Source organism: Dysidea avara, chromosome 5 (genome assembly GCF_963678975.1).
Source record: "Dysidea avara chromosome 5, odDysAvar1.4, whole genome shotgun sequence".
Classification (NCBI taxonomy): Eukaryota; Metazoa; Porifera; class Demospongiae; order Dictyoceratida; family Dysideidae; genus Dysidea; species Dysidea avara.
This window is the reverse complement of record NC_089276.1, coordinates 29571272-29584717: the sequence shown is the minus strand read 5'-3', so window position 1 is coordinate 29584717 and position 13446 is coordinate 29571272. Positions and strand designations below refer to the sequence as shown.

The following is a 13446-nucleotide window of genomic DNA, read 5'->3' as shown; positions in this document are numbered from 1 at the left end:
GTATTTAGCACTTTTGGCTCCTCTATAATACACTTGTTTATTGCTAGCCAACCAATTTTCCTACTGTTGGCTGCATGACACTATAATTATATGTCACAATACCTATTTATGTAGATATACTATATACTGTATATACATACGTACATGTGTTTCATGTCTTGTTCTAACCATATGTGCACCGATGTTAATGTTGGAATTACATTCGGAGAATTCGTTTTATCAAGCATTGCTTCTTATTCGACTGATGACAGCATGATATGTTCACTCATTCTCCGCGTGTAATAATTACAAATCAATGGTGGATCCAGGATAGGGCATTTGGGACAAATGCCTCCCCCCTCCTCCTCTCCCTCTGTGGCTCATACTTCTTTTGATAGAAATACTATTACCTTGTCAGACCAAAATTAATTCACACAACTCAAAATGCATATTACAGTGGAACCTCTCTTATCCGAGCAGTCTGGTACATACTACTGTCCGTATCTCAGAAATGTTCGTAACTAAGAAAAACATGCTATTATGCTAAAGTGACTAACCTAAATACAAGTAGTGTTGTTATTGCTATCAGTTAGTGCTATGCAGTTTAGTAGGCAGAGGGGGAAGTCACTACAGAGCATTCATGGTTACTCCCCTGGGTTGTAAAAATGCATTATCACCTAGCAACTAAGTGATGGTTATTATTAGCAGAATAAACAAGCCACTAAACAGGTAAACAGCAACCTTTAGGCTCCCTCCTTGTGCTTTCATCTAAACCAAACTTCATTATGGTCAATAAACTACAAGCCACATGACCAATTTGGGCTGTCCAGACAATGGAGGTGCCTGGATAATAGAGGTCTGGTTAAGGGAGGTTCCACTGTACCACCATTTACTACAAACTCACCTGAAACCAAAGTTAAAACAGTTGTCAAACAGTCACCCAGCACCTTCGTATGTATTAAGCGCCTCTAAAAATTATTATCGTGTTGGTGTTGTTAAGACTTTCATACAGTAACAAGAGAATCTGCTCTCCCAAACCACCTACTACTTAGCCTGTTTGTGCCCCTCCCCTGCCAGCTCCTGGATCCGCCCCTGCAAATAGCTATCATCACTTTGTGGCTCAGCTATTTATCAATTATTTGTAGGACATTAAAAGGCATGTGAAGCAAGGTTACAGGATGAAACCACCCGAACACACTCCTTCTCCCATGTGTAAACTCATGGTTTTGTGTTGGTCAGACAAACCACAGAAAAGACCACAGTTTCGTGATATCATCAACTATATTGACTCTCCAAGTGACCTTGCTCTTGATGATGGTGTTAGTTTTATTGCTGAAAATGTGACTGAAGAGGTAACAGTACAGAACATACAGTATAACACAAAATTGATACAGTAAATGTACGCATGTATATGTATGTATTTAGACATGATGTATTTTTAGGCTAATTGTCTTGAAATACAGTGGATCCTCAGTTATCCGAACAGCTTTGTTCTTATAGTTAGCCAAAAGTGTTCAGATAAGTGAAATTGTTCGGATAACTAAAGCCCTTTGATTTATATACAAAGCTTCATTCATTTACTCTAATAGAATGCATACTGATGACAAAATACTCTAATAGAACAGTCACATTTGGCATTCGGATAATTGAGGTGTTTGGGTAACTGAGGTTCAGATAAGCGAGGATCCACTGTAATGATAGCTAAACCAATAATTATTTTTAGAGGTGCTTAACACACTTCAAGGCTCATGAGAAGCAATTCTCAATTTTTTATGGCAGAGAGAAGTAATTTATGTAATTTGATCACTTCATAAGCTATACTTTTAGTAACAAACGTAGTTTTAGACTCAAACTTCATTGTAAATTTCAGTCACTATTTTGATTTGGAAAGGCTGACTGACTGGTTTCAAAAAACTGGCGAACCCCCTAGAACTGTGCTTGATATTTTCTTCAAAGTGTGTTCTGCATGTATTTACTTGAATGTTGTCCTGATATGTATGTTATTATGAGCACATTTTGTATAGAATCCTACAAGAAAACCTGATACCAGTGAATGTGTTCATGATTCTTCTTTTGCACATGCAAAAAAAGAGAAGGTGAATAGTCAGAGTATATCACTGTACATATGTATGTGTATTGAATATATTTGGAGAAATAAGAGGCTGTATACATACACAATTCATTGAAGTGATGATAACTGCCGCCTAGTTGCAACGGAACCTGTAATTATTCTATCAAGTGTAGCACTCATATGTACGCATACTATGGATTGGTAAATTTACATAATACCAATATTGCTACCATGACAAGTATAATATGCATACTATCAGCTATTAAAATGTCTTAGTTCTTGCTCACTATAAACAGAGATAAGGAGAGACTGTCATCTATGCTACAAAGCACTTATCTGCAAGTAGCCAACTGACTGTAGCCAACTGATTGCGAGCACGAGTACTGCTGTTATTGTTGAAATGCTTATCCAAGTCTTCTGAAGTCGTTACATATTGAAATTAAGAACAGCTTCATCTTAAGATAAACTATAAGGAACTTGCTGTACATGCCATTTTGACAACTTGTTAAAATGTAGAATGATTTTTGTAAGAGCATGCATTAACTACCTGTGGTGACCTGGGTTGTGTTCTAGAGGCCACACCACCGTAGTTAACCAGGATAGAACATCAATTGTATTTTCTTCATGCTAAAAAAAGTAAAATCAATTCAATTGTCACATTTATCTGCACTTTGCAGTTTACAAATTATTATATAATAGAATCAGTAAGGGTACAGAAATATCAGATGTTGGTACAACTGAAAAGTCCTTTATCAGTACATCTGTAAGTAATCTTGAACCATTAGCTGCCCATCATCTCTTCACCTTTGATGTCTTTTGTCAATGTTTGTTTCCATATTCACATTTTTGAGAAATGTTATAATTTCTTGTTTACATAGAACTCTTAAACCTATGTAGGTCTGAGTCAAATTTGCTCACAAAATACTTTCAGGAATTTCCTAAAATTTCACCTGTTATCCTCTTCAGTGTTCCCATTATGCTTACAATTATGCTCCTAGGCTAGCAACATTTCTTACAATTATCTTGGAACATTTTGATCAGTGAATGCTCTATTAGAGTATTTCACTGCAAAGTGACTGTTCTATTAGAGAGTATCGATCTAAGAAGCTATGTACTAATGTGCTAGTATTATGTGGCATAGCACTCCAGCCTATTTTGCTTTTTATTTTGCTGGCATATTTGTGACCGGATTAGCGAAAAGGGGTCTTCCACACACATCCAATTCTATGAACTTGGAAGACCATATCTTAGTGTTCAAGTGCTATTTAAGCCTAACATTTTTTTCCATCGATTAAGCTATGTTGGTACTCACTGCTGACCAAATTTCAAGTAATTTGCTTTTTTCAATCTGGAGTTATGGATTGTCAAAATTGATAAATTGGATGTTTGTGGAAGACATCCAGTCACATTTGACACAGGCTAACTTGAACCTACTACACACACATCTAAAGTGATACTAGTAATTGCTTTGAATGTTATATACATACACATGGGGTTTACCCTATCTTCATATATTTATATGTATTCTAGCTATGTACTGTAAGGTACGTACCGCTCAAATGCAATGTTGTCTCATGAGAGTGCAAGCAATTAAAAAGCTAGCTAATTTAAAGGACACATTTTCTTGCAAGTATTCATCTAAAACAAAATAGGATGAATACTCGCAAGTGAAATGGGTGCCACACCCTTTAATTAGCAAGCTTTATCACTCACACCCTCGCAAGACAACGTTGCATTTGAGCAGTACCATACATACATATGTATGTGTATACCATTTTAGGGCACTGCAAAAAAATCTGATAATCATGATTATTTTTTCCATCCTTTTGTTCCTGATGATGATACAAGAAAACAACAGGTGAATTAGTATATGGCTATTGTACTGTGTAGTGTGTATGGGAAATATAAGTCTCTGCTTTTCATATCGTAATTTTATAATGCTGACTGAGTTTGCCTGTCATGTTGCTAATCCTCTGTTTATGCTATATTTCGTTGATAGCCATAATTTTGTGTTGCCTAGAGTCCTGCAGAACTCCCTGGTTCCATTACAATGCAAAACGATCAGCCATCATTGCCCAGTGATGATGTAAACACACAGCCTCCTCTTTTGCCACCCAAGGATGTTACACAGCAAAGTGAACAGGTACCAAAACAATATTCACCTACTGTACATATATCATACAATATGGTAGTACTGTATACTAGGGATCATGGAGGTTTGGGTATGTTTGCCAAAACTATCACCCAACAGCCAGCTTCACAATGCCATCCTGGTGTCTTGGCAGTATTGGTTATGCATAACCAAGCTTCATTACGACCCTAGATGCTTCTAATAGATTGCTACAAAATTTTAACATTTTGTCAATGGAATTTTCTACTGACTGACCAACTGCCTATGTGTCTGATTCCCTCAAACAAGCATAACTCAGTAACTACGGGATTGATTTTTTTTCACTGTTTGATGTTACTTTAGCCCGACGGGTGCCTTTTGGCATATCACAGTACATGCAACCTTTGTCCTCCTCTGCATCTCATTTCATTTTGCTGACAGCCCTAGGTGTCAATTCGCAGTAGTACAATGACTTCCCTATGTTTGTAAACAGTATTTTCTGCAAATCAACACCTTGAGCTACCAGCGAAGAGAAATGGGACATAAAGGTACGTAAGTCCATGATGCGTGCATGGTATGCACTGTGTGCGGTATGCCAAAAGGCACCTCTCAGGCTGAGGTGACATTCAACTCGTAGCCTTAACCGTTATTGAGTTATGCTTGCCTGAAAGCACCAGTCAGTCAATCAGTCAGTCAGTCAGTCAATCAATCAATCAATCAGTCAGTCAGTCAGCAGAAAATTCCACTTAACAATATTTTGTAGCAACTTATTATTGGAAGTGTTTTGGGTCACACTGAAAGCACTTTTGGGCCTAACAATACTGCCAATACACCATGAAGGTATAGTGAAGCTACTTTTGGGGTGATATTTAACCTGAAAAGCCCAAACCTTCCGTGATTCCTAATATACAGTACTATCATTCTCTATGATTCTTGCACTACTTTGTGTTGAATATCTAACCATTTTCAAGACAAGTATTAATCGCATACTTTATTGCTAGGCAATGTACATATGTAGTAACACAATGCCTATAGCACTAGTCAAGGTTTCAACAGATACTGTAACAGTGTATTGTTATTTACAACCATGCATATTAGTCACATCATTCTATGTATTCAGCTTACAATGCTACATAAGTATAGCATATAAAACAGTATTTTAATCCTAAATCCATGTACAGTTTTACAAGTATGTGTTTGTCATCAATTTTGGCTCCATGCACTCCCAGTACATAAGTAGACATAACAGCTTGTTTTAGTCGCAGATACGTACTTGTACAGATGCATCAAGCTGTATTTGCAATGAATATGTTATCATGTACAGAGTGTGTATATAATATAATTATACATTATTACATATTTTACTTTTCGTAGAGTAAATCTGAATATCTTCAGGATTCGTATTTTGCTGATGATAATCTAGAGAAACTACAAGTAAATGCTATGCTATATAATATGTAGTTACAGCAGCATTACATGAACATATGTACGTATACCTCATGCAGCCATAGAATCAGGTTGTTAAGTACATGTGTCTATTATTTGTTAAGTGCATACACATTGCTTGTGATTAACCATGGCTGATAAGCACACATGGACCATTGGCTCAACACGCCACAAAGCTATACTGGGAAGAAAAGCTGGAAGAGTACTGGAAAATTAATGTCTCCTTGTGCACTTGTATCTCCCTTCACTATGTTTACAGCAAATCAGCCATCTGGATTGTGATATTCTTGTTCATCACGAAGGATTTCACCCAGAAATGGAGTCAAATATCCTTATACAGTACACCGATGTGGTGACCATGGACTACTCTATTGCAATGTAGTGATTCCATGTTAAATACACCATAATTGTTAATTAGATGTATGCATTTGCCTAACAGACAGTATATTACATAAGCATTTTTTACATAAGATCTCTCCAAAATTTATAAGCACATTCGTTTAACAACCTGACTCTATGGTATTTTCTCAGCATATTTTATGGGTTTAAAAGGAAGGTTGTAGGATGTTTTTCACATATTGCACAGAATTCTTGGCAGTAACTACATATAATTGTGGATTTATTTAAGGTCCTGTATTTATTTGAAGCTTGACATTTATTCTGTTGTAATACTCTCTGACTAATGAACCAGACATTTATACAGGACCAGCAAGCTAATTACATATGGAGGTTTAATCATGTATAATGCGTTTTCAAAATGGTATAATATATTTTCAAACTCTAGTTGTCTCTGCATGTACATACAAAGCAATAGTGTGTGAGCTGTTTATGCTAAAATACGTTTAATCAAACCTTCTGTTTGTGGTAATCCAACCACAGTACTTACGTACTGCACAGAACTCAGTACAACTCACATATACGTATCTATGTGTAACTCTAGTGATCATGCTTTGTTGTATATATGTATACTGTATGTACAATAGCTGTTAAAATGAAGTTGCTTTATTTCATAGACTACCTATCAATCATCTGTTGCCAAAAGCACTCAACCTCTTTTGTCCAAAAATAGTGTAAACAGTGATAATAGTATCCAGCAAGCTCTCACTTCATGTGATGATGATCCTTATTCTACAGATAAACTGCTTGAGGTAAGAAACTTACACCACATATAGCGGGTAATTATTTACAACGGTGTAATTTTCCAATGACTAATCTGAGGGTAAAAAATTCACAACTTACTGGAATATTTTTTTGCACTTGTTAGCCTTCTAGAAAATTCTAAAATTATCCATCATTGATCAAAATAAATATACACCCCCGTAGAGCTTTAGTGTTCTTATAGTGAATGTTGGGCTTTGCTGAGATAGAAGGTTGCACATTATATTATATGTACAGTATGCTTACATCACTATGTAATATGTTTTTGTTTGCTTTATACAGACTAACAGTTAGCAGGTTTGTATACATACTATCTCTTTACAGATAATAGAATACCCCATTGATGAAGAACCTTGGTGTTGTGGTAATATTTCACGTGATAATGCCATTCAGCAGTTAAAAGCTGATGGAGACTACATAGTGAGGTACTCATCTAACACCAAAGGATATGTTACAACGCTGCAATTTGATGGAAAGCATCACCATGTCAAAATTCAAGAACTTAGAGACCAGGTACAGTGTACATACGTATATCTGAGGTCTCTTTAGTTATACAAACTGAGTGTATGTTTCACATACTTACCCATTACAATTTAGATATCTATAATTCATATGTGATATTGCACTTTGAATATTTAAAGTATTGAGAAGCTTGTAATCAAGATTCCATGCAGCAAGCAATAGTTTTTCACTTTCATCATTTTATTAGGACATATGATAGTGTTTGTGTGACCAAGTAGTTGCAAACTCATGACAGACAAGCGTGTATTTTACAGGAACCAAGAAAATGCCAATTTATCACATCCATAGGTCGATAGTGCCTTAGCAGAAATTAACTGGTTTTGCTCCCTCAGGGTAAGGCACTTCCGAGTCGCCCAGCAGTGAATCCCAGTCCACTTCAGAGGAGGAAGACGCGGAGCACGAAGACTTTGCCTTTGATGAGCTTCCTGATGGCGAGCAGATACCTCATGTTCAGGAGTTAGAGGATGACCTTATTAGCATTGACAGCTCCAGCTCAGGGTCTGTCTACTCATCCAAGAAGCTGCACCCACCAGTACTGATCAGCAACGGCATCCCCCCCCCCCCCCGTCCCCCTCAAAGTTGTGAAGCGGGTGGAAGAAGGCCTATTTGTGGAAATGGCAGAGCTTCATCCCAATTACCTGGAGTCAGTGGACTTCAACTCAGGCGATCAGCCCACAGGATCACACAGGCGACCCCCGGAAGTCTTCGACATTGTGGATTGGATCCAGTGCTTCGGCATATACATGGCCATAATATCTCGCTGTAAACCAAAACGCATCGCTGACTTGATCGGCTATCAAAACATTATAATTGGGGCTTCTCAGCTCTGCCATGAGAGACAATGGATCCTGTATGACCGCCGCTTTCGCCTCAAAGCATCTGCTTCCCGCACCAAACAGTGGTCTGTAATTGACATCACTATCTGGAACACAGCATTCCCAGACAGGGCAATCAGAAGGCACCAGGCTCAGGGCCCCAACATTCACCCACCTCCCCTCAATTACTCTCAGCGACCACTTCACCAAAACCAGCCCCCTCCCAAGAAAATGGCAATCTGCTTAGATTGGAATGATAGCCCCAATGGGTGCACTCGGACGACTTGTCGTTACGAACACGTGTGTTACAGATGTGTTCACAGCCCCAAGGAGCAAGATAGGCAGCATAAGGCATCCCAATGCCCAGCTACCCAACGTGTAAACAAGCAAGCTGAAAGACGACCCCTGATGCTGTAAAGTACTCAACTTACTAATGACTGTGTTTTGTTTTTGTTTGTTTGTCTGTTTTTTTTTTTTTTTTTTTTTTTTTCTGGAACTACTCTGCTTACTCGCACAGCACACCACTTTAGGTAGCTATTGTGTTTGTTTCATAGTTTCTTATTAAATTTGAGTATCCACCTAAATATGAAAAAAGCATGAGTGTTGCTGCATCTGTTAGATATCCAGATTCAATTAGCACAAGCATGCACACATACAATTAGTAGCTACATACACATACATATATATATACACGTATACATCGCCATCTTCCCCCTCTGTAGTGATGACAGAGGAGCACATTATTGGAGTCCACACTGAAGACCTGCGTTGCAACTATGAAAAATGGATTTCAGCGTGGTCATCCCACTTGGGCAGAACTCCAGCCACTGTAAGAGTTCCACCAAGGGCCACAGTAATCTCTACACCGCTGAGGGTAGACCATTGGAAAAGGATGTTGACAGACCACCCAAACAGGCCACTAGTGGATTTCTTTATCACTGGACTAACTGAGGGGTTCCGTATAGGTTTTAGAGATCAATCAACACCACTGAAGTCAGCTAAACGGAATTTAAGCTGTGCACTCCAGCACCCAGATGTAGTGCAGACTTATCTGACTGATGAAATGGCACTCGGACGTGTAGCTGGCCCTTTTCCAAAATCTGTAGTCCCACAGGCACACGTCAGTCGGTTTGGGGTCATCCCTAAGAACCACCAGCCTAACAAGTGGAGGCTGATAGTCGACCTCTCTCATCCTATCGAGGGAAGTGTTAATGTAGGAATCCCCAAGACGTTGTGTTCCCTGAAGTACATTACAGTAGACTCAGCAATTGAACATATCAAGCAGATTGGCCAGGGCACACTGCTGGCAAAAGTAGACATCAAGAGTGCCTTTCGCCTTCTACCGGTTCACCCAGCAGACCGCCATCTCTTAGCTATGAGATGGGATCAGCACATATTTATTGACACATGCCTACCCTTTGGACTCAGGTCCGCCCCCAAGTTATTCAATGTTCTGGCGGATCTACTGTCATGGATACTTGAACAACAGCAGGTCACACCAGTACTCCACTACTTGGATAATTTCCTGACGATGGGCCCCCCGCAGTCCCCCACATGCTCTAATCACCTATCTGAGATCAAGGATATATGCTCTACGCTGGGAATACCCCTGGCTTTAGAGAAGGTTGAGGGACCCTCAGATTGCTTGACCTTCTTAGGGATTACACTAGACTCCCAAAGCATGCAGGCACGCTTGCCCGATGACAAGTTGCAACGAATCCGCCTCCAAGTTGCTTCCTGGTTAACCCGAAAGAAAGCCACTAAAAGAGAGATACTTTCATTGGTGGGCCTTCTACAGCATGCTACTAAGGTAGTATCCCCAGGGAGGACATTCTTATCCAGAATGTACCGCACAGCAGCTCGCCTCAAGCGGCTGTCTTATTATACTCGCCTTAATACAGCCTTCCAGTCTGACTTAAGATGGTGGCACCTCTTTGCCTCTTCTTGGAATGGTCGCAGCTTCTTCAATTGTTCTCTCCCTGACCACGAGATACTCACCGATGCATCAGGAACCTGGGGCTGCGGTGCAGTCTTTGGGACTCAGTGGATGCAATTGGCGTGGTGCAACGAGTGGTCACGAAGGGACATCATGACCAAGGAGCTTGTCCCAATAGTTTTAAGCTGTGCCGTATGGGGGCCTTTACTATCTGGCTACAGAGTAGAATTCAAGTGCGATAACCGGAGCGTCGTTGATTCTATTAACAAAGGTTCTTCCAAGGAACCAGTTACCATGCATTTGCTGCGATGTCTCTGGTTCTTCTCTGCTCATTTCGACATCAGAGTAGTTGCTTCCCATATCCCTGGAGCAGTAAACATTGCCGCGGACCAGCTCTCAAGAAATAAAGCAATGGAATTTCTTCAGGCAAACCCTCATGTCTCCAGAATCCCTGTGACGATGCCAACATCCCTTTTAAAACTGGTATCACCCCAAAAGCAGGACTGGACTTCACCTTCTTTTCTGCGCCACTTCAAGCGAACCATGAACAGACTGCAGATCCACTCCTAGTGATCTGAATGCACCAGACAAACACCTCACACATAACTCAGTGCATGTTATAACTGTGTACTGCACTTAGCCGCACCGTGTCTTTGTTCCCAAATGTATGATTGCATACTGTTCATTGAGAATGTTAATAATAGAATGTATTAAGTGTACACTGCTTAGTCAGAATAAATAAATTTAATAATAATAATAAATAAAATAAAAATGCATAAGGGCACACTGTCATGGGGAATGTTTTAGATCACTGCTGGTCATTCACCTATAGGTGGCCACCAGCAGAATACCCACATCCGTGGGCTCCTCAGCAAAGCCCAAAAGCTCCTGCAAACTGGCTTGTCCAAGTCAAGCAGATCCACCTACATGGCTGGTCAAAGAAGATATCTTCACTTCTGCAAGGCAGCAGGAATTAAGCCACTCCCTGCATCCGAAGGTGCTCTGATGCTGTTTACAACACACCTGGCAGTTTCCAATGTTTCCCATGGAACCATTAAAGTGTATTTATCAGCAGTTAGACACCTGCACATCTGTAAAGGACTGCATGGCCATTTCAGCCAACAACTGACACCCCGGCTTCACCTCATCTTGAGAGGCATTAAAAAGCGTCAGGCTGATGTTCACTCAAGGAGGAAGCGTCTCCCAATCACCACTCAGCTACTCGGAAAAATCAGACATTTCCTGTCTAAACAACCCACCTATGACAACACCACCCTGTGGGCCATGTGCTGTCTTGCCTTCTTTGGCTTTCTAAGAGTCAGTGAATTCACAATCCCCTCAAAGGGCTCATACAACTCATCCTGCCACCTCTCACTTCAAGATGTTACGGTTGACAACAGAACCAAACCCCGCCTACTTCAACTGTTTCTCAAGCAGTCAAAGACGGACCCATTCAAACAAGGTGCACAAGTCTACGTCGGTGCCACCGACACAACTATTTGTCCAGTTAAAGCAGTGCTATCTTACCTGGCAAGACGAAACAGTCGCCCAGGCCCTCTTTTCATCACTAAGGAAGGAAAAGGCTGGACAAACTCTATGTTCCGCTCAGCTCTCCAAAGCCTTATGGGGAAACTGAAGTTAAACAGGCACCACTATAATACCCATAGTTTTCGTATAGGAGCAGCAACCTCGGCATCACTGGCAAACATCTCAGACACCCACATCCAGATGCTAGGTCGCTGGAGAAGCAATGCCTTCCAGCGATATATCCGGCCTCCACCCACTGAGGTAGCTAAACTCTCCAAGTCAATTGCTACTGGGAATCAGTAGTACAACAAAACTACACAAACAGTTTTCTTTCGTTAGTGTATACATACTATGGAGTTACCCAAGTGCAGACTTCAAATTGTATGAATGTACATAATAATCATGTAAATATAATACATGTTATCAGTTGTGGGTGATGCCATACCTCTGCATCTGGATACCAGGCACTCACACAGGAACTTTGATACTTGGGTAAAGGAAACACCTCCTCTCTATGTAGTTACGGAGGGTCTCCTTTTGTGGCTTAAGGGAAGGTACTTGGCACACAGAATGCCTCTGGATTCCAAATCCCTTCCTGGCCCAAGTATCGAGAATTGTTTCAGAAGTTTAGGGCCTTAGATATTTGACCTCAAAAACTAGAAAGAAATAATTTTAAAGAACCAAACATGGCAATCAGGGCAAAGTACATTTACCAAACCACCACCACAAACATCAGTTTGTGGGAGGCGAAGAACTTCTACTGGACTGGCATCTTAGGAGCAAGGGCACATAAGAAAGGTTAGTCAAGTGACCAACATTAAATAATGTTTAAAATACCTTTAAACCTAGTTAATGTTGAGAACGACAGCAGCACCAGACAATCCACCATAGAGTGTGACAGCAAATGGGATTGACGGGCACTAATTAGAATAGCTGTGCACTAATAGGAATAGTGACTTTGCGCATGCGCACTAACACGTGATCGAGAAGTAGAAGCTGACGCTAACGCTTGACAACAAAAACATCACCCACCTCCCCCCTCCCCCTCTTCATACCTGCTGCCATACCTCTGACTCGGTAGTACCAGAACTGCTATAAATCAATCAGTCGATAATAGCAAATAAAGCAATTACAATGTGCTTCTGATATCAGGACCTCACACCTACAATCTGTCATGGGGTACACTGTTACAAATTTATGTTTCCATATACCGTTGCTCAATAGGTAATTTTATGCTGTGTATTGCCACCTTACTGCAGATGCATATGTGCATATATGTATGGCTAACTTGTGTTGTATTCATTAGCTACAGATTAGGCCACTCAAACAGGAACATTGATGTGCGACTCCCCAATGGGTCAATGTCAGCTCCTTCAAAGGTGGTGTTGATGGGGCCGCTCTCAAGGAGCACCATCAATCACCTTGTCTACATAGAGCTCCAGCCTAGCATTTGTGCTGTCTCTCAGCCGGAGTGTTGGCCTCATGCTCCTTTGCGAACATGGGTTAGCTCCACTCAAACAGGAGCGTTGATGTGCGACTCCCCAATGGGTCAATGTCAGCTCCTTCAAGGCGGTGTTGATGGGGCCGCTCTCAGGGAGCACCATCAACCACCTTGTGCACAGAGAGCTCCAGCCTAGCATTTGTGCTGTCTCTCAGCTGGAGTGTTGGCTCCATGCTCCTTCATGAGCATGGGTCAGCTCCACACATGTCAGAGGGTGCATCAGCATGCTGTCACATGGTGGCAATGCTGGTCGTGCCGCTCTGACGCAGAGCTTACCCACAGCTCTAGCTGCACTTGCAGCATCTCCATTCCTGATAGGAGGAATGTGATAGTACTGCGCCCAATTAGGACGGTTGCCATATACTTATAAGTATATTGCCA

At 40.8% G+C, this 13446-nt stretch overlaps 1 protein-coding gene across 2 annotated transcripts in view; it reads left to right on the top strand.

Moving 5' to 3' along the window:
• The window catches only part of LOC136255852 (uncharacterized), a 55839-nt gene that overhangs the window by 37035 nt on the left and 5358 nt on the right, over nucleotides 1–13446 (top strand). For both annotated transcript variants that reach the window (XM_066048741.1, XM_066048742.1), the window contains 7 exons: nucleotides 1125–1331; nucleotides 2004–2075; nucleotides 3831–3908; nucleotides 4071–4193; nucleotides 5535–5594; nucleotides 6620–6754; nucleotides 7089–7277. In XM_066048741.1, coding sequence (XP_065904813.1) covers nucleotides 1125–1331; nucleotides 2004–2075; nucleotides 3831–3908; nucleotides 4071–4193; nucleotides 5535–5594; nucleotides 6620–6754; nucleotides 7089–7277 — 864 coding nt within the window. The remainder of the gene's footprint in view (nucleotides 1–1124; nucleotides 1332–2003; nucleotides 2076–3830; nucleotides 3909–4070; nucleotides 4194–5534; nucleotides 5595–6619; nucleotides 6755–7088; nucleotides 7278–13446) is intronic.